The sequence below is a fragment of the Coturnix japonica genome, chromosome 3 (genome assembly GCF_001577835.2).
Source record: "Coturnix japonica isolate 7356 chromosome 3, Coturnix japonica 2.1, whole genome shotgun sequence".
NCBI classification, from domain to species: Eukaryota; Metazoa; Chordata; class Aves; order Galliformes; family Phasianidae; genus Coturnix; species Coturnix japonica.
The window spans coordinates 95238138-95258284 of record NC_029518.1 but is presented as its reverse complement, the minus strand read 5'-3'; the positions used below and the strand labels follow the sequence as shown (position 1 = coordinate 95258284).

The following is a 20147-nucleotide window of genomic DNA, read 5'->3' as shown; positions in this document are numbered from 1 at the left end:
TATAACACTAAGCCCCGCCCCTTCCGTTATCAGCACATCGATTTCCGGTTCCGCCCGCTCTCAGTGCTGTCATGGAGGCGCTCCGTGCGGCTGGTCGCGCTGTGCTGCGCAGCCCGCGTCTCGCCCGGCACGGCCTGGGGCTCTGCAGGCGGCGCAGTGAGTGCGGGCAGGGGGAGGAGGGGAGGCTGAGGGTCTGTGTGGGCTTATAGGGTTGGAAACGCTCATATGGGCCCCTCAGGCCTTGGGATAAAAAGGGGTCCGTGGGCCTGGATGTGGCTGTGGGGCTGAAGTGGCGCTCAGAGGTTGGAGCGAGGTTCTGTCGTGGCCTGATAGATCCGTGTTGGCTGCAGCCTTATGACATACCGATATATATCTATACAGACGAGGGCTGATTTCCCTGTGGATTCGGGCTGCTTCAATTATGGGTCAGGGCATTCTATAAGCGTAACGGGAACGTTCTGGGAGCTAATCCCAGGAAAGAGGTGGAAAATAACCTTGAGAAGCGTTACATGAGATGCTGAGGTCGTTCCCAGGGAGGCATTTCAATCTGGTGCTTCTAATGGTGTATAGAATCCTTTATGACAATCCTGCTGTGACAATAGCAGGACACGGGGAAATGGTTTTCAGTTAAAAGAGGGAAGATTTAGGTTGGATGTTAGGGGGAAGTTCTTCACTAGGAGAGTGGTCAGGCCCTGGAACAGGCTGCCCAGGGAGGTTGTGGATGCCCCGTCCTTGGAGGTGTTCAAGGCCAGGTTGGACGGGGCCATGGGCAACCTGATCTATGGGGTCTCTATGGGAATCTATGGGGTCTCTATGGGAATCTATGGGGTCTCTATGGGGATCTATGGGGTCTCCTGAGCAACCTGATCTATTAAATGTTTATGTTTGGTGGCCCTGCCATGCAGGGGGATTGGAACTACATGATCCTTGAGGTCCCTTCCAACCCAGGTCATTCTGTGATTCTGTGACTGGTCCTTGTCCCTCCCTCCTCTATGGCTGAATTGACAGACTGATTCCCATTACCTTAACCCTTCCCATCCTATGCAATACAGGTGAGGCTGTACCTTCAGTGCTGTGTTCTGGGCTCCTTACTACAAGACATTGAGGCCCTGGAGCATGTGGATAGAATGGCATTGAGACTGCGAGGGGTGTGGAGCACAAGTGTTATTTGGAGCAGCTGAGGAGGCTCAAGGGAGATCTCATGGTTCTCTGTATCTGAAAAGATGTAATGAGGTGGGGATTGGATTCTTCTAGGTAACTGATGTATAACAAGAGGTGGTTGCCTCATGTTGTGCCAGGTTGGGTATTAGGAAGCATTTGTTCTCATAAGGAGCAGTGATGCAGTGGCTCAGCTGCCCAGGGAGGTGATGGGGTCACCATCCCTTTAGGTGGGTAAATATGGCACTAAGGGACATGGCCATGGGGGAGTGGGTTGGATGAGAGGACTCGATGATCTTAGAGATCTTTTCCAACCTCAGTGATTCCGTGATGATTCCACAGACTCTTCCGTCACCATCCTTCTGCTCACTGATGTTTGAGAAGGTAAACGTGTGCTCAGTTCTGCTACATCTGTCCTTGAAAAGCGTCCCCAGAGGAAGCAGTTGGTATGAGAGAAGTGTGCCTTTGTGTATGGCACTGATCTCATAAGCAGTTTTTGTCTTTGATGAGTTTCAGCATTATCTGCTGGGAGCAGAGCTTGTAGGGATGCTTTTACTGTGCTTCTTTTGTGTGTCCTCTATTAGTACCAATGGTGTGAGGGCTCCTTCTTCTACCAGCACATGCAGAATGTGAAGTAAATTGGTTTCTGAAGGAAGCTGAACGTGCTGAGGATCCTCCATAGGGAATCTGAGGAGATTGAGGAGCTAATTGTCCACCTCTGCTCTGCTCTAATGAGAGCCCACCTAAAGTGCTGAGAATCCCAACGTAAGAAAGATGTTGGATTGGGTTCAGAGAAGACCATGAGGATGCTCAGGGGGATGGAATACCTCCCTATGAGAACAGCTGGAGAAGGGAAGGCTCCAGGATGACCTCTTTATTGCCTTCCTATACCTGGAGGCCTACGGGATTCTTAGTGATGTACTGACACAGGTTGCCCGAAGAGGTGGTGAATGTCCCTGCAGACACCCAAGGTCAGGCTGGATGGGGCTCTGAGCACTTAATGAAGCTGTGGGTGTCCCTGTTTGGTGAAGGGAGTTGGTCTAGATGACCTTAAAAGGTCCCTTCCATCTCAAACAATCCTTTGTCAGAGGTTGCAGTGATGGTAACAGCTTTAAACTAAAAGGGGAGATTTAGATGAGACATTAGGAAGAAATTCCTCACTAATGAGGGTAGTTTTTGAACAGATGCTCTTTGTCCTTTATTTTTCTAATAGACCAGTAATGCACATGGAGTTCTCTTCCCTCTGTTCATTGGAATTCATCCATAAAGCACATTCTTCTGGAAGCAAGCTTGCACTCTTTAAATGCCAATCTAAGCTGTTCTGTAACATAGAGCCTATATAGGGTGATTGCTTCCCAGTCACCTCTGCTTCAGCTGTGAATGCTGGCTGTTCTACCCCTTTCCTGGCAGCCTGCTGCTGCAGATAACAGCAGATCATAGTTTGGCTTTGCTTGTGCTGAGACAGCTTGGGGATTTCAGTCTGAGTGGGGCAGCAAAAACTGCTGTTCCTGAGATGCGACAGCACCTGAAGTGGATGAGGTGAATGCAATACATAGCACGTACTGCTTGCAGTGAAGGGGTGAGGCCTTGGAAATATTAGGTTTTGGTGGATAGCACTGAGCACTATGCAGATCTGAGGCCCTGTGCAGAGATGCAGGAGCTTACTGTCTTTGCTGATAGAGCTTATATCTCCAGGGATACGAGCTTCGAGGCTGAGCTCTCCTCTCACTTTGTTCTTACAAGATAGTCTCAGAACCAGGAGGGTGCTGTGGTGAGAGCAGGCAGCAGCACTGAAGCTGCAGTGAGGTGAGGTGGCTCTGCTGGGACTGGCCACAGGGCTGCTGGCATATGGCTTCTGCTTCTAAATCATTTTGTCTTCACAGAACTTCCTGAGAGCTGGGCTGACATGCAGGAACCTCTGCTTGAGGGGATGTGCTTCACTCTGAAGTATCTAGGCATGACACTGGTAGAGAAACCCAAAGGGGAAGACATGGCAGCTGCTGCCATCCGCCGGATTGTCGCCACGGTGAGAGCCAGCTCTGTGCTGTTGTATAGAAGAGCCAGTTTGGAGCTGGCAAGTAGACTTAGGAAGCATCGACATCACAGTCCTGAGCTCAATCTGGGTACTATGCTGTTCCCAAGGGGAGGGTGGATTGCAAGTGACAGGCTGATCTCCATCTCAGCCTGTGGCTGCATGGGTCCAAGTGAGTGACATTCTGTGCAGAATCTGAGGGTTGCTGGCAGCAGGGTGGGATGAGGGCCCCCACTGGGTCTTCAGGGCTGTCTGGTGTCTCTTCACTTCCAGGCACGAGTGGGAGCTCGCAAGTTCCAGAAGGTGATTCTGACAGTGTCTCCAAGGGGCATCTCACTGCAGGATGCTGACACCAAAGAGATGGTTGAGAACATCTCCATCTACAGGTGGGCATGGCATGCAAGAGGGCCTGGGTAAGGGAGGTGATCCTAGATGATTCTATGGTTCTGGGTGTTCCCCAGCAACCAGCAGGAGACTGGTGGGATCCTGAGCAGCAAGGGTGGGCTGGTCCTTGTGCTGGTCCCCATAGCACTGTCTAGGTCTGAATGCATGCAGGGACCTGGGCCACCTTGTGTTATCCATCAGTCTCTGGCCTTTTCTGTGGACCCTGCTTATCTCTTCTGCGTCCTGTGTTCAGCAGGATGTCAGACTGGGGCTGATGGATAGAAGGCCCCCTCAGGTAGGGCAAGAGTTGGATGCCTACCTTTTTTTGCTGATGAAGGACCGGAGGACCACCCTTCTGCCTTTTGGCTGCAATGGCCTGAGTGTGCTTTGGTCTGCAGTTCACTTGAGCTGCCTAAAGGCAGTTTAAAGAGCTGTTTTCTTGTTTGTTTGTTCCCTTCTTACTGCTGCCAGTTGTACTTTGGCTGTGTGTTTGTGGGAGGGGAGCATGGCTGAGGGCTGATTGCTAGATGAGAAGGGGAGTCAGGATTGTCCTTGGTGCAAGCATTGTAACTCAGCACAAGAGCTCATATACCAAAGCAGAGCATCCTATTGCCTGGCCTCCATTTGTGCTTTTGCTTTTCTATGCTCCTTTTGGTTCAGTCTCAGGCTGTCTCCTGTTTGTTGGTGTGCTGGGAGCGCAGCAAACCTGTGCTGGGTTCCCTTGTTTCTCTGAGCAGCTCCTCTCTGCCCATAGGATCTCCTACTGCACAACAGACAAGCTGCAGAACAAAGTCTTTGCTTACGTGGCGCAGAGCCAGGAGAGTGGGGCGCTGGAGTGCCATGCCTTCCTGTCACCCAAGAAGAAGATTGTAAGCACTTCTCTTTTGCTTTTGGTTCTTTGAGGTAAGGGTGGGTATGAAGCCCTTTCTTCTTCCCCTTCAGAGATAGCAGACCCTTACTTCTGTGACCCTAGCTGGAAGTAGAGCCAGGGAAAGCAAGTTTCTTCACAATGTGCAGAGGTAGATGGTGAGCAATAGGAAATTCTTCTGTCCCAGCTCATCTGGGATCTCCTCTTGGGAAGGATTGGTTTATAGGCACGGACTGGCAGAGCACTGAGCCCTGGCCTTCCATGGAAGCATTGCAACTCTGTTCTTGGGCAGCACTATTGCCATGGCTTGGGGGCAGAGATGGAAGTAGACATTTCCCCTCTTTCTTGTACACAGGCCCAGGCTGTGACTCTGACAGTGGCCCAGGCCTTCCAGATGGCACTGGATCTCTGGGAAGCAGCAAACGCAGGTAGGAGGAATTTCTCTGATGTTTCCCTCTACCTAGTCCTGGGATTGGGGTCTACATTGCCAGATCCTGTTTTGGGCTGTATGGAGGAGAGATGGCTTGCTGCTTGGGTGGTGAAATGCACCAGCCAGGGCACTGTCCTTGCTGTCGTGCTCTCTGCTGCTTCCTTGTGAGGGGAGCCTGCCCTGTCTCTGGCTGGAGGTGTCCCTGCTATCCATGCTGACCTCCTCTGCACTGCTGAGCTATTGCACAGCTCAGGGTTCTGTGGGACCTGCCCTGAGCAGCGTCCCCCATGTTTGTTTGCACTGTCCCCCAAGCACAGCAGGGGCATCTGTCTCTTGCCTACAGTCCTGCCTGTACATCCCCTGCTGAGCCTTGTTCAAGTTCCAGGTGCTAACTCTGCTGCTTTTGCCCTGTCCCAGGCTCTAGGCAGGAACAGCCCCTTCACCCTCCATGCGTCTTGGAGCGCAGTGAGCCCAGCAGAGCAAGTGAGCCAGCTCCCCCGGGGAGCCCTCCCTTCAGACACCAGTTTGGGGTACAGTATGTGCAAGTCTGGCCCATGCCCAGGGCTGTCATGCATTAGGGCAGGAGAAGAGTAACCCTTTTGCAGCTCCCTCCTCCTGGCCTTTCAGGCTCCTGTTGGTGTCTGCACAGCCCCCCATGTATGTGCGGGCTTGACATGACAGGGAGCACTCTGTCCTCTGTCTGGCTCACAAGGCAGGAGCTTCAGGTGATTTTTGCTTTAGGAGCTCTCCTGTCAGGCCCAGCACTGAAGCAGCCAGCCCTGTTGCACAGGGAGCTGAAACCTGCTCAGTGTACTTGGTGCCATGGTTTGGGGTGAGACAGCCTCTCTTAAGGAGAGGAACCTTTGTGTGGTCATCATCTTACCAGCCTGGGATAAGGCTCAGCCCTGCCCATCTGCACACCCAATGAATGTCCCGAGCCAGTCACAGCATTTCTAGTGTTGCAAGTCTCTGTTGTCATTGTGTCCCTGCCCAGGAGCCTCTGAATGCTTGCTTCATGACTTCGTGCTTCCAGCATTGGCCCAGCCTGGCAGTGGTTGGGGCCGTCATTGCTTGCAGCGTGCTCCAGGTGGTTCTCTGCCTGGCCATCCAGCTGGGACATGCTCACCCTGCTCCAGTCTCTAGGCAAAGGTGTGCTGTGTGCAGCAGCTATCTCAGCTTGGTGGCTCATCCCCAGTTCACGCCCTGTGTTTGGTGCTCTGCTGGCTTGGGGAATGTGAGGAGAACCTTGGTCTGTCTCTTCCTTTGTGTGGCTGTGTCTGAGCTCCAAGGATTTCATCAGCCCAGTACTGCAGGTGCCATTTTTCCCCTTCCTGCTTGTAGACGAGTCTTGTCCTTGTCATGCCTGGTGGGTGACTGTCTTGTGAAGGTGCTGGGGACAGCCCTGCTGCCCCAGAAGAGGCTCTGGGCATCCCAGACTGGATCGTGGTAGAGACCTACTTTTCTGTTTGTTTGCTTGCTTGCAAGGAGGAGGAAGAGGAGGAGGAAGATGAAAACCTCGATGAAACTTTATCTGGGTAGGTGGTGAGCTGCTGCTTGTGTGCATGGAGCCTGTTTTGTTTCCTTCTCCATGTCCCAAGCAAGGGGTACTGCTGTAGCCATGAGCTTTGTGGGAGCTCAGATGAAATCTGTGGGGGAGCTTTGTGCTGCTTTCTCTGTGTCAGCTGAGGTTGAATGTGCAGGGGGCTGAGTTGTGGAGGGACGGATTTTGCAGTTCAGCTCTTGCAGTGGGGGGTTGATACTTACCCACAGGACAGAATAAGAGACATCTGAGTGTGTTTCTGTTGCTCTTTGCTGAGGACAGACCATCCAGATGTGCTTCTCTCATTGAACCCAAAACTGGCCCGCTCCTCACCCTGCCTTCTATGGGCTTAGGCCAGGTTGGGTGCCCAGTTATGCTGACGGTGTGGACTAGGAGCTGGGACTGAACTTAGGAGGAGGCCAGAAGTGGAGTATTAACCCACAGGTCTTTGCAGAGGTGTGGGTGGTGGTGGGCTTGCTGAGCCTGTTCCACTATGGCTGTTCTCATGCACCTGTGAAGCCAGTGCCTGATGGGTCTGGCAATGCCAGCAGGCTGAGACTGCTCTAAGCAGGTGTCATCTGGGGATCAGCACATGCAAAGTGTGAAGGTGTGTGTGTGTGTGTGTGTGTCTCTGATGTGGCCACTTGTTCCTGGGGGGATTCTTGATGGGAGGAGGTGTAGCTTTGCAGCATCAGGGCAGGATGGCCTGGGGAAAGGGTTTGGTAGCAAGTAGGTTAGGGTTACCAGGCTGAGTGCCTGGTACTGCTGGGCCTATGTTGGCAGGGTCATGAGCATGGGTCTCTCAGCAGGTGCTTGCTTGGAGATGATGGGTGCTCTGTTCTCTTCCAAAGCTGCATGGAGGAGCTGGGGAGGGGAGCCCATGGACCAACAGGTAAGCTCTCTCTATTGCTTTTCTACCTCCCCCAGCATGGCCTCTGCAGAGGAAGGACGTTGATGGCTCTTTGGGAGAGGTCTGCTTCCCCTCCCTGTCCATATTGGGTTCCCAACCACAAATGTTATGAACCAGATTTCCTTCCCTCTTGCTTTTCAGAGTTGGCACCTCCTGTGCCCAGAACAAGCTCATCTGCTGCACAGCTGCCGCTGAGCTGGCCCCGCCTGGGGCAGCCCCCAAGCAGGAAGGATCCAGGAGGAGCTGGAGGCCCCCCCACAGCTGATTGCCCCAAGAATCCCCTGAGCTGAGCCACATCTCTGCAGCAATGGAGCAGCCACTCAGGATTCACCCTGTGCCTGCACCCAGGCTGGTCGGTTCCTGCTCTGCTCACAGGCACAGGGACTGTTGGCAGCGCTGCTGTGCAGCTCATGGATTACGATGCCCACTCCTTGTCCTGCTGCCCACCTGCATGAACCGCCTCAAACTGCAGTTGCTCCCTGCTCCCCTTTAAGGCTGATGGACTGGTGCTCATTGCTCTGCCTGCTGCTGGTGCAGGCATAGCCACCCCATGTGCCCTGAGCCTGCAGGATGTAGGCTGTGCACCCAGAGCTGTGCTGATCTGACTTTACTCCTAGTGGCAGCAGGGAGCAGCTAAGGTAGAGCAGCCCGCTGGGCACGGGGCTTGCTCAGCAAATTGAAGGTGCATATGACCCTTGGGAAGCCATAGCTCTCAGCCTGGAGGGGCTTTGCCCCTGCAATTCAGCCCTGCGCCCTCTCACAAGTGAAGTGAGCTGTTTTTGAAAGGAAAGCTCTGCATTTGTAGGGAAATAAACCAAGGGCTGGTTGTTGTTTTTTATAACAGTTGTCCATTTGTTTCTAAGTTCTCAGTGGGGGCCTGGTGCAAGTGTGTGAAGCACTGTGTCCACTGCACTACATGCAGGAAGGTTTAGCTGGTGCTGTGTCAGAGGGATGCCAAGGAGCTTCAGGAGCTCCTTGTAAACCAGCACATACTTGCACAGCAGGAGCTGGCAGCAGACCCCTGCAGAGATGGCATAATATCCCCTGGATCAGCAGCTCTCCACCCACTTCAACCTTATGCCTACTCTTCTGCTGCTGTCCTGCTGCACTTGGTCTGTGGTGTGGAGCCACAGCCAGCAGCGTGCCTGGTTTCTCCAGCCAGGTTTGCAGCCGATTGCTGTTCTCACTGTGAATAATTCTGCTTCACCATCTCCTGCCACTGGGGAAGGCAGTGGGCTGTGCCTGTTGCCTGGGAGCTGTCACACTCCAGGCAGTGTAACTGCCTCAGTCTCTACTGACACTGCAGCCCCGTGTGACTTCTTGGTGGGTCTCAGATCTGCAGTTAATCCTGAGTTTTAGCAGCTGCTGCTGCTGCAGTGAGCAGCTTCCAGCTCCTTGTGTCATCCTGGAACAGTTGCTGTGCCTTCTCTGTATAACATGAGAGATGTTGTGTTCCTTTTTAATTTGGCCGCAGCTTTTGTATTCTGCTCTTCTCACCTGATGGGGAGCATCACAGCCTCCTGCCAGCAGCCTGCTGAGCTCTGGCATCATCTTCCTTCAGCAGCTGCGTGTCCTAAATCATGACAGGCCAGTCTCCACTATCTCAAAGGCCAGAAAGAATTGCAAGATGGCCTTAGAAGACCTGCTGCAGAGCATGTGCTATCAAGAACAGGGCCATACACATCAGTGCAAGAAGTGATTGGATGTGTTTGCCCCCCAGCCCTCCCCCACCTGCGATACTGCAGGGACGACGCTGCTTTTGAGCCAGGATGCTTTTATTGAAAAGCCCCTGCCACAGGGAGTTGCTTACCCTGTCCCTTCCCAATCCAGTCCTGCAGCAGGAGCTGAACAGCACCTGGAAGTGAGAGTTCTGAAAGTGCTTTGCTGGGAGGTTTATTCCTGGAAGACGCTGGATCCTGTGATGCTCAAGTCCAGGGCTGCAGAGCCAGCGCCCAGCTCAGTGACCAGCCACAGAGCACGGAGGGAAGAGCAGCAGCCAGGGCACCGGGCACAGCCTCTGTGGCAGCGGGGCTCCTTGTGTCACCCTTCCTCTGGCAAGAGAGCATGGCTGGGCCAGACCTCAGCCTCAGACTCAGCACACATCCCACCGATCCAGCCGGGCTGGCTGCATTATGCATGCAGTGCACGCGTACAGTGAGCCCTGATGGGGAAGTAGCAGAGCCACAGCAGTGTGATGGCCAGACCCATTCTCATAGCTCTGTGAGCCTTACCTCACCCATGGGACTGATGCTCCCTGCCCTGCTGCAGTCCAGCCAGGACTCCTCAAGCTCTCATTTGTATTTTTGTCTCCTGCAGCAGGGCGAGGTGTGGGAAGCCTGCAGTGACGGGGTGCAGTGGGCCCCATCCTCCAGCAGGGACCTGCTCTCACAGCCCACCCTCACAGACCTCGCTGGCAGCACTGGGGCCAGCACCTGCACCGCACCCTCCCCTCAGCCTTGGGGCCAAAAGGGTGCAGATTTTTCCACCCCCAGCACAGCAGAGAGAGCCAGGTCTGCCTCAGAACATCTGGGCAGGAGTGTGGTGCCACACAGCTGCACCCTGGCCAAGCCTGGGCTCTGGGATGCTGCCTCCCCATAGGGCTGTGTGTAGGACAGGGCAGCAGTCCGTCCGCTCCCCCACAGGCTGCTGGCAGACCCCCCACTCCATCACTCAGCTCCACGCTCCGTAGCGGCAGGGAAGCGGGGCGAGGCATGCATGCACGGCCGGGAGCCAACTCCATGCACATCCCCAGACAGGTGCCCTTGGGAAAGCGTTAAGTTCGGATACGTGGATCTTCGCATGCAGAGTTCCAGGCTGGCTGCCTGGTGCTGCCTCCTCTTCCAAGGCCTGTTTTTAGCTCTGACACGATGCCCAGGAGCCCAGATGCAGAGCTGGTGCTACACTTACACCTCGATTATATTGACAGAAGGAGACTTCTTCTATGGGAGAAAAAAAAAGCACACTTTGAGGCCATGCTTTGTGGAGACCTTGGGATGGGAGACACGGAAGAGGAAAGAGAACTTGGCCCTCAAAGTCCTGGAAACCAAGGAGACAGAAACAGGCCAGTGGGCAACATGTGAATGGAGTCAGCACCATGGACAGAGAAAGAAGATGAGACCCAAGGGAATAAACTACTGCAACGTCCCATTAGAGCACCTGCAGTCAGCGTTATAAATCAGCCTTTGCTGAGTAACAAAGAATAAGTCAGGAGGACAGCTACCATCCTGTAATGTGGGAGCCATCCCAGCAGAGGTGTTATGCCATCACTATGTGTATTTCTCCTATACTCACACATGGCGCACACAAACTGCCCCAGGGCTCACTACAAGTCCTCAGCTTTTAGGGTGAGGACACAAACTGGGGTGTTTTCTATTTCTGGAGCGAACAAGAACCTGTCCAGACACTAAGGAACAGCAGATGTCACGTGCCAGCCCTCCTGTCAGCCCTTCCCCTCACCTTGCTCCGCAGCAGTCCTCCACTAGGTCGTTCTGGAGTGCTGTGTTCCGAGGATGGTTTCGTCTTCTCCTTGTTGTTGTTGGAGTCGTTGTCCTTGATGATGTCATACTGTCTGCAGAAGAGGGCGATCACCGCTGCAGAAAGAGGAGGGATGAAGGACTCCCTCACACCGGCTGCCCCCTGCTCCCCTCCCCAATCGTCACAGCAGGAGAGCAGCCAGGCCCAGGGGTTGGGGTGATGGTTGGAATGATGACCTTAGAGGTCTCTTCTAGCCTTAATGATTCTATGAAAATGGAGCCAGAGGCACCCAGAAGAACCAGTCCCAATAGACTTGCAAGGAAGGGGGTTGCCAGGACTGTGCCAATATTCCTCTGCGCTCTCTGAGCCCCATCGTCTATGTGGACCCAAGACTGTGCCTCTGTCCCAGCCTGCTGGAATGCTGTTAGTGGCACTCACCTGCCCACATGAGCAGCACGGCCACGATGATGATGATCTCCCCTGTCTGCAGTTGCCTGTCTTTGTCCAGCCCTTCCATGGTGATGTCACCTGTGGAGAAGAGCAGCCGGGCAGGGCTGGCAGTGGTCACCCTCCCAGCAGAACCCACCTCATGACCAGCATCATTCAAGGATCTGAGGAACCACGAGGGGAGACCCACCTCCCCCTGACAAACAAATGTTGACTGGGAAGAAGCCTACAGCTTTCCATAAAGACCCACGCTGCACATCATCTCCCTTGGATTCATGGCCAGCATTTAGGCAACCCCCAGGCAACCAGCACAGCGTGGCTGCAAAGTGGAAAGGAGACAGCCCCACGGGTGGCACTTGGGCAATGCCCTCACCTTGGTTGGAGCTGTTGGAGGGGAGGCGGTCAGTCTCCTTCAGGGTCCGGAAGTGGACACGTTTACTGGCCTGACTTTCCCCGTAGAGGCCAATGCTCTGCACCTGGATGATGTAATCAGCATCTTCTGCCAGGTCCCACAGCACGCAGGCCCGGTTGGTGGTGTTCACCTCCCGGATGAAGCGCTGCATCTGACCGTCCTGCCGCTGCCAAAGTGAACAGCTGTCATCCCCAGGGAGCTGATCCCAGCTGCACCCTTCCTGCAGGGCTCTGCTGAGCGCAGTGCCCTCACTCCTCCCTTCCCAGGCAATCCTCCACCCCTGGGGTGGGCTGGCACCTTGCTCTGCAGCATCCCTATGCAGCCAGAGGGACCCCCGGGGACACGGCCTGGGTACCTGCTGCAGGATGGCATAGCCGATGACCACGTCTCCTTCTGGCACATCCCAAGAGACGGTGGCAGAGTTCGCCTTCAGCTGCGTCACAGTCACGTTGACGGGGGACGGCGGCCTGTCTGGGTGAGCAGGGGTGGACCGAGGGGAGGCACGGGAGAGAGGCAAAAGATCTGTCAGAAAAGGCACTCATCTCTCTCCCTTTCCCTCCAACCACGGGGGTTTTCTCCAGCATTCGCTCACTGCAGCTCAGCTTTTCATCTGTTGGAAAGCATCCTGCAGAGTAGCAGCAGAGCTGCCTGGCATGGTGTGCTGCTGCTCAGCCCAGACACAGCAGCTTCTTGGTAGTAAAGTCCCACGCTTCTGCAGGGTTCTGAGTCCAAACAAGCCCTACATTAATGCAGCACTTCAATCACAACTGTGACAGTGAGACGAGGATCCTCCAATCTCTGGGGCTGCCCTGTGCATGTGCACATCATGAATGCCTGGCACACCACCCAGGGCTGCGTAGGAAGCAGCACAGACACAGTATTTATATATCAACTGTGACAGAAAAATGGGGCAGCTTGGAATAAACACACTACAGAACTCAGCCTGGGCACCTCATCTGCCTGGCACTGCTCCCTGCTCCACAATGGGGAGGAAAGCCCAGTGCAGAGAGCAGAGCTGACTTTGACAGTGCAATGCCATCGGCTGTAAAGCTGACAGCAATGCTGAGCCACTACCATCCTTTGGATTGACCCACAGGCTGCACCACTGCTGTTGTCTCATTTCAGCCCCTGGAACTACTGAGGTCCAAACTGGGCAGCATGTGCCCAAACCCTTCAGGGACACGGCTTAGGATTCAGCACGAGCCACAGGCCATTCCCAGCACATAGCCCTGATGTACTCTATGCTCTTTGGAACGTGTGAGCTGAGTACTATGGATGTGACCACATCCTGCTGCCATCTGGCCTCGGGCCGAGAACATGACCTGGTGTTTTACCACAATAATAAATTAGGTGGACTTTTACATCTAGCAGAATGAGGGAAGGGCTGAACGTGCCCAACGTATTTGCAGAGAAATTAAAGGTCTGACATCTTGGCACTGCAAAAGTCCATGTGTGGAGCCTGCAGAATGTTCTAGGTTCTGCAGGAAGGCAGCACGGCCCAGCCCAGCATCACGCCGGGGATGCTGAGACATTGGACTGAGTCACTACAGTTTGAGAGCAAGGTCACTGCAGTGATCCCTGATCCACGCTGCTGGGTCCACGTGGACTGGGACATGTCTCTTTGTTGGTTGCTGTAGAGAACATACAATGAGCATGTGAGATTTGCTCGCCTAGCAGGAAGAGTGAGGACAGAAAGAGTCAGCTGTTGGAACCAGAGAACAGGATGAGAGGTGATGGCCTCAAGTTGTGCGTGGGGAGGTTCAGGTTGGGTATTAGGAAACTGCCCATGGAGGTGGTGGGGTCACCATCCATGGAGCTGTTCCAGAACTGTGGGGATGTGGCACTGAGGGACGTGGGCTGTGGGCATGGGGGGGTGGGCTGGGGTTGGACTTGGGGATCTCTGAGGTCTTTTCCAACCTGAATGATTCCATGACTCTACAAGTTCACTCTGGAAACACGGGGACAACGTTCAACCTCAAGGATACACAAGATGAATGTCATCAGGACAAGACCTCTAAAGGAGAGCTCTCATCACAGAACGATCCCCACATCAAACCCATGTTCTCCAGTCAGAGCAGTCCTGTGTCATCAACATCCAAGTGCCTGGGCTGCAAAACATTTACACTCTGATAAGACTGTTGAAAACACCTCTATAAAGCCAAGCTCCTCCAAGATGCTGGGCTCTTTGGCATGCTTTTCCCAGAGCTCAGCCCCATACAATGCATTCAGAGCTAATGATCCTGCATCATTTATAAGCCATCCAGCTTCACTTCTGATTAAAACCCTACTAAAGAATGGGGCAGCACCACAGAAAGAGGCTGATGGCCTGGAGCACAACTTTCCTGCTACCACGGAGGTGTTGGATGGATGCACCCCAACAGCAGCACTGGAGGACATGGCTGGGCACAGGGATGGGGCACAACCCCGTGCGCTCTCTCCCTGTCCTGCTGTGTCTCTGGAGGAGGATCTGTGCCCTTGGCACCGCTGCTCAAGGGCACAGATGTTGGTCCCAGCCACCCATCCCCGCAGCAGGGCAGCCAGCCTCGTACCACGCACCTGAAGACGAGGGGTCACTTTTTAACTGCATTTCTTGTCTAATGCCACGGGCCACGGAGTTCCTGTTGTGCAACACGGCTGCCAGGGGACAACAGGGGACGGACACCAGGCCGAGCTCAGAATGAAGCAGCCCGTTCTGCCGTGACGGGTTACCGGAACGTAGCAATGCAGAAGGAGCCAACAGAGAGCGGCAGGCATTGCCATGGAGGTGAAACGGGGAAGGAAGGAGAGCAGCGCCCGGCTTAAAGCGCATCACCTCGGTCTGAACCCACAGCAGCGCGGGGACAGCCGGGCAGCAACGCCCGGAGGGATGCAGGCACGGCAGCCACGGGGAACAGCTCACGGGACAGCCCCGGCTACCCGCTATATCTGTCCCATCCCCATCCCATCCCATCCCATCCCATCCCCATCCCATCCCCATCCCGTCCCCCGGCGGCACTTACTGGCTCTCACCAGGCACAGGTCGCAGCTGAAAAGCACCAGCACGGGGTTAAGGTACGCCGAGAAACGGGCCATGGCGGCGGGGCCGGCCCCGGACCGCAGCCCTACCCGGGGCGGCAGCCCTGGCACCGGCCCGCTCCCTGCGCCGGGGGGACGGAGCGGGGCCGAGCCCCGACCGCAGCGCGGGGGTGTTGGGGCGGGTCGGTCCTCCCTCCCCGGCCCGGCTCCGCCCCGCAGCCCCGAGCGGCACCGCAGCGCCCTCCGGCGTCGTTCCCCGCTTCTCAGACCTTCGTGTCTGTGGTTGCCTCGTTATCTGCCCGTTGGTCCGCTGCCCCAGCGTGTCCCGTCCCAAGGCGGACCCCTGGGGGTCACCGCTCGTCACCGTCCATGGAGCTGTTCCATAACCGTGGGGATGTGGCACTGTGGGCTGTGGGCATGGGGGGGTGGTGGCTGGGGTTGGACTTTGGGGTCTCCGATGTCTTTTCCAACCTGAACGAGTCTATGATTCAAACGTGAGGCTCAACTCCATCACCAGGTTGTAGATAGTGACGTTTGGCGATTATAATCTTTATGAGATGTGAAGTCCCCCCGCAAGCCGCTAATAACTCCTGATCTTCCTCTTTGTTCATTTGGAGATGGTAATTTTTTACCATAATTGGCTTGGGGGATGTTCAGTGCTGCCCAAGAACAGACATCAATACTTTTTATTATCACAGGGTACGGTGAAGCCAAGAGTTTTGCTATGTAATTATGTGCAATGTGAAAAGTAATTTATTCTGTTGGGTTTAGACCAGCTGCCCAATTACTTCTTCTGGTGCTTCCCAGTTTCTGTAGTAAGAGATAGTTAATAATTATTCTCTATGCGTGCACACTGCACCATTTGTGTCACCGTAGCTCCTTACCGTATTTCCATCCTTTTAAAGATGGGACAACTGGACAGTGTAAGTCCAGTCCACAAGATGCCTTATGGTATGTCGGTCCCAGGTGAATACTGTTAGCACTCACCCCTTCCCAGATTGTTTCATGGTTTGAATTGGAAGGGACCCTTAAATGCCACCTGGTCGCACTCCCTGCAGTGAGCAGGGACACCCACAGCTCCATCAGTGCTCAGAGCCCCATCCCCATCTCAGAGGCATTCAAGGCCAGGCTGGATGTGGCTCTGGGCAGCCTGGGCTGCTGGTTGGTGACCCTGCACACAGCAGGGGGTTGAAACCAAATGATCACTGTGGTCCTTTTCAACCATTCTGTGATATGATGATATTGTAAAAAAACTTCTTTATATCCAGTCTAAATCTCCCCTCTTTTAGTTTGAAATGGTTTCCCTGCGTCTTGCCACAATAGACCCTGCCCAAGAACCTGTTCCCTTCTTTCTTACATCCGTTCTTTAGATGCATTTACGCCACATGAAGGCATTGAAGCCCAGAGCCTGATAAAATGCAAAGCAATTTGACAGGGAAGTATTATTTGGAAAGCATTATTATCAAACAGGAGGGGGTTATCCCACTGCACTTTTAAGTACTCAAAGACTACAAAGACAGGGGTGACTGAGCACTTCTAATGGCTATCAAGCCCCTTTTCAACCGTGCATGTTCTAAAATAAGCCTTTAAACATTCAATTGCATACATGCCAAAATTCGACGCATTCAATTCAATGCATTGCTTTCATTGAAAGCTTAATTGCAATGCAGAGTGAATAACAACCTCTTCGTTGCGATCTTGAGCTCCGAACACAACAGCAAAGCAAAAAGGAAAAAGAAAAGAGTGGATGTGGTGGATGCACCATGCCTGGAGGCTTTCAAAGCAAGCCTGGATCGGGCTCTGAGCAACTTAATGGGAGCTGTAGGTGTCCCTGCTCATTGCACTGAACAGCTCCGTCAGTGTATCCTCATAGGCCATACTCTCCAAGCCTTTCCGCAGCCTCATTGCCCTTCTCTGGACCTGCTCCAGCACCTCCATGTCCTTTCTGTACTGAGGTGCCCAAAACTGAGCACAGCACTCGAGGTGAGGTCTTACCAATGCCAAGTACAGGGGCAGGATGACTTCCCTGGTCCTGCTCACCATTCTTGATACAAGCCAGGATGCCATTGGCCCTCTTGGCCACCTGGGCCATCATCGCTTTCAGCTTCTGATGCCCACATTGTAACTGTGTACATGTTGCTCTGGGGCATTCTTGATGACAGAGGAGCCTGTCTTGAAGAGTGCCTGGAGAGTGTGGGAAAGCATCGATGGGGCTAAACCCCAATTAAACAGCCAGGATGGTCAGAGTTCTGAGCCTGAAAATGGTCGCTGGCCTTCTCCAATCTCTTAGTGTAGGCATAGGTGACGTGTTTAAAGCAGGCTGTACTGCAAAGCAGCAGCTGAAAGGGATTCAAGGGCAGCAGGGACACACGTCGTCCTCCGTGGTTATGTAAACTGTGAAGAAGATTGTTCTGTCTGTAGATGGGAAAAACAGGCATGGCAGATGTAGAAACTGACCTGGAGCCTCACCTGAAAAGAACACAAAGGTTTGGGGAGCGAGGAGAAGACAATGAGCTGCAGACCAGGAAACGTCTCAGGGGGAGATAGAAAGAGTTCGAGCTCTTAAAAAAGAAACCTAAAGGTTCTCATACACAGAGCTGGGAAAATGTGCTGAAGGTGAAAGGCCCCTTTGGTCTATGGAGGGAGGTTGCGTAAGATTGAAGAGCTGGGAATAAAATCAAAGGTGTCCCAGTTAGAAACTAGGTATGACGTTAACTCTTGGCTGAAAAGGATTCATTCCCAGCGCTGGTCAGGAGCACCTCCTGGTGTGGTGCTTTAACATTGGCAGGTGGCTCAGCACCATCGCACTGCCTCTCTCATGTCCCATTCATTGGAGTGGGACGAGATGACCTCTAAAGGTCCCTTCCAACCCAAAATGATTCCACGATTCTGTGATTAAGGAAACCTTTGAGGGTAGCTCAGATGGATGTTTGGAACTGATACAACGCGCATAAAGAGACACTACGCTAATTAATAAGCAGAGCTGTTGAATTTATCCCTCCCACCCCACCCAAATCTTTGTTAATCTTGCTGTATTTTAATTACAAAATTGACCCACTTGATTTTGAAGAAAGCTGGCCTTCAGACAAGCAACACTTTGAGAAATTGATGGTGTCGTGCTTAGTGGTGTTGGTTTTATGCCCATCATTCCAGCCAGGCAGCATCCCAGGGTGACATCATCCCTCCAGCCACTTACTGTGCAGGTCAGTGCCATCACTGAGGTCCACACTGATTCAATAACTGCTCCCCGTGACAGAGCACAGTGAAACATCCAGGTTATACATAATGCCTCTGTGAGGGACCCGTGGAAGAGCCTGTATGGCATAGTGTGCTGCCATTAAATGGTTTTAAATTGAAGGAGGGAAGGTTTAGATTGGATGTCAGGGGGAAGTTCTTTACTATGAGAGTGGTGAGGTGCTGGAACAGCTGCCCAGAGAGGCTGTGGATGCCCCGTCCATCCCTGGAGGTGTTCAAGGCCAGGTTGGATGGTGCACTGGGCAGCCTGGGCTGGTATTAAATATGGAGGCTGGCGGCCCTGCACACAGCAGGGGGTTGGAGCTTCACGATCTTTGAGGTCCCTTCCAACCCAACCATTCTGTGATTCCATGAGCTCACCGCCATTCAATCAAAACAGAACAACAAAAAAACAACCCTCGGTGTTTTCTCTTCCCCTCTCCAGGACAAGGAACAAACCACAACTCCAGCCCTGTACCGATATTCAAACAACGGCAAACAGCGCTCACAGTCTGAAATCTCTCACCGAACCAACATCACAACTGACACTGAACGACGTCGTAAGGAAAACCAACCAACGTGGCTTCAGAGAAGAGATTTCTGTAAACATTTTTAATTAAATTACAAGTCTGGGTTGGTAAAAGTAACTGTTGACACAGTCAGCTTCTGTAAGGCATTGTTCTTGCCCATACGCTATACAAGTATCCGTGTTGTATCTTAAATGCTAGTTACTAAATACTTGTAAATAAGGATTTGTTCCACAGATTGCCAGAGTCTGCAGCTATCTGATACAGTTTTTAACAACAAGGCTAATGAAAAGATAAAACAATTACAATGCAAATCTGCAGGGTAAAAAGAAAAGCTGGTGGAAAATGAAAGCCGTGAGAAGAGAAATAATGCAACCGAGCTATCTCAGAGTGGCTCAAGCAAAACCAGACAGAATTATGGCCTCTGTTATGCAGTGAGACCTACTGTAGTGTCGTACAAAGGACAGAAACAGACCCTCCAACCAAAATCCAGAACCGAAATCGATATTTGATAGAGCAGATTGCAAAGTGAACATAAACGGCGTTATGAAACAGTTGTGGGGGTGAAAAAAATGATAGCTGAGAACAGGGCAATATCATCAATGCATTCTACCTTAGAAAGACTGACACAGAATACTTCGTTTGGTTTCTGTTTCCTGTCCCTACATTGCCAAATGCTTAAACCAACAGCAACAGTCAGAGCAACAGCAAAAGAAAACTGTTTTGGCTGAGACTAAAGAACCTCTTCAGCTCATATAGGAAATTACATGGAGTTATTTATGACTGAAAACAGGCAGGAAGAAACTTCCCATACTGTAAAGGCTATTGAACTTACTAGGGTGGAACAAGAGGAGATGCCGAAGCTGAAAACAATCCCAATGAGAAGTAAGGCACATTGCTTTTGGAGTAATGAAGCACAGGAGCAACTACTCAGTGACCTGCTCGTCTCTTCTGTCATCTTTATTTTGCCCCTCTGGCTGCACAGAAGCCCACATATTAATGCTTTTGGTGCAGTACTGCAACCAGAGTGACAACTGGTTTAAAGAAGAGAAGCAGTGTAACCGCTACATCGATCACAACGGAGAACTGTGTGCTGCCTCACTACTGCTTTGCAGCTCTCAAGAACACCCTGGCCATAAAGCTTCCCATCACCAGGGCCAATGTGCCAAGGCCAGTGAACATCACTCACCTGGTTAAGCCTTCCAATTATTACCCATTACTAGTTTTCCACATTGGAAATGAAGAGGTAGGCAAAAGAAGTTCTTGGGTGATCAAAAGGGACTTCAGGGCTCTGGGAAGACTTCTGAAGGGATCAGGAGAGCAAGCTGTGTTCTCCTTCATCCTCTCAGGTGGTGACTGGGATCCACACAAGAGGAGGAAGGTGGACATGCTGAATGAATGGCTTTGCAAATGGTTAGCAGGGCTTTAAATTAGATATGATGGGGGAAGGGGTGTACTGGGTGACAGAGAAGCATGTGGGAATGCTGTCACCTTGGGAGGTGGTAAGGGAAAACCCCAGACTTGTCCTGGAGGTATTAGGGAGGGCTCCTCCAAGAAGGCAATGAGGCCAATAGCCAAGCTGAAGTGCCTCTGTACCAATGTGCACAGCAAAGGAAATAAGTAGGAGCTAGAAACATGCATGTATAAATCTGCCTGTTCACCAGGTATTGCAATAGCTTCCCTGTGAACGTCAGCACCAGCTGCCTGTTTTGTTAG

General features: G+C 52.8%; 2 protein-coding genes and 1 long non-coding RNA gene across 20 annotated transcripts; 2 read left to right on the top strand and 1 right to left on the bottom strand.

The window, feature by feature from the left end:
- The first annotated feature begins 27 nt into the window (after positions 1-27).
- On the top strand, positions 28-8163 carry LOC107312260 (low density lipoprotein receptor adapter protein 1-like). 18 transcript variants are annotated; one of them, XR_001554464.2, is made up of 10 exons: positions 28-156; positions 3042-3184; positions 3464-3576; positions 4329-4443; positions 4798-4870; positions 5290-5402; positions 5867-6185; positions 6358-6407; positions 7264-7304; positions 7464-8163. XR_001554464.2 is itself a non-coding variant. In XM_015859517.2 (9 exons), exons 1-9 carry the CDS (start codon positions 72-74, stop codon positions 7610-7612), a joined length of 882 nt encoding a protein of 293 aa, XP_015715003.1. In that variant the 5' UTR covers positions 28-71; the 3' UTR covers positions 7613-8163. The 18 variants fall into 18 exon arrangements, 10 of the variants coding, with proteins under 10 accessions (XP_015715003.1, XP_015714999.1, XP_015714998.1 ...); XR_004306549.1 differs by having other exon boundaries at positions 5867-6407; positions 7464-7480; XM_015859517.2 differs by lacking the exon at positions 5867-6185.
- A 908-nt stretch (positions 8164-9071) lies between these two features.
- FNDC4 (fibronectin type III domain containing 4) lies at positions 9072-14864 on the bottom strand. The gene is made up of 6 exons (XM_015859524.2): positions 14655-14864; positions 12011-12126; positions 11617-11821; positions 11235-11324; positions 10779-10912; positions 9072-10261 (listed from the first exon to the last, which is right to left on the bottom strand). The coding sequence occupies exons 1-6, from the start codon at positions 14725-14727 to the stop codon at positions 10226-10228; spliced, it is 654 nt and encodes a 217-aa protein (XP_015715010.1). The 5' UTR covers positions 14728-14864; the 3' UTR covers positions 9072-10225.
- On the top strand, positions 13546-19293 carry LOC116653147. The gene is made up of 2 exons (XR_004306550.1): positions 13546-14419; positions 18350-19293. It is a non-coding gene; the product is annotated as an uncharacterized LOC116653147 (long non-coding RNA).
- Positions 19294-20147: the final 854 nt, after the last annotated feature.

Coding starts and splice junctions, on each gene's coding strand:
- LOC107312260 (XM_015859509.2), top strand. CDS start 72: ATGGAGGCGCTCCGTGCGGCTGGTCGCGCTGTGCTGCGCAGCCCGCGT. Junction 157..3,041: donor GGGGCTCTGCAGGCGGCGCA/GTGAGTGCGGGC, acceptor TTGTCTTCACAG/AACTTCCTGAGAGCTGGGCT. Junction 5,403..5,866: donor CCTTCAGACACCAGTTTGGG/GTACAGTATGTG, acceptor GTCCCTGCCCAG/GAGCCTCTGAATGCTTGCTT.
- FNDC4 (XM_015859524.2), bottom strand. CDS start 14,727: ATGGCCCGTTTCTCGGCGTACCTTAACCCCGTGCTGGTGCTTTTCAGC. Junction 11,822..12,010: donor GCTATGCCATCCTGCAGCAG/GTACCCAGGCCG, acceptor TCACTTTGGCAG/CGGCAGGACGGTCAGATGCA. Junction 10,913..11,234: donor CGTGCTGCTCATGTGGGCAG/GTGAGTGCCACT, acceptor CTCTTTCTGCAG/CGGTGATCGCCCTCTTCTGC.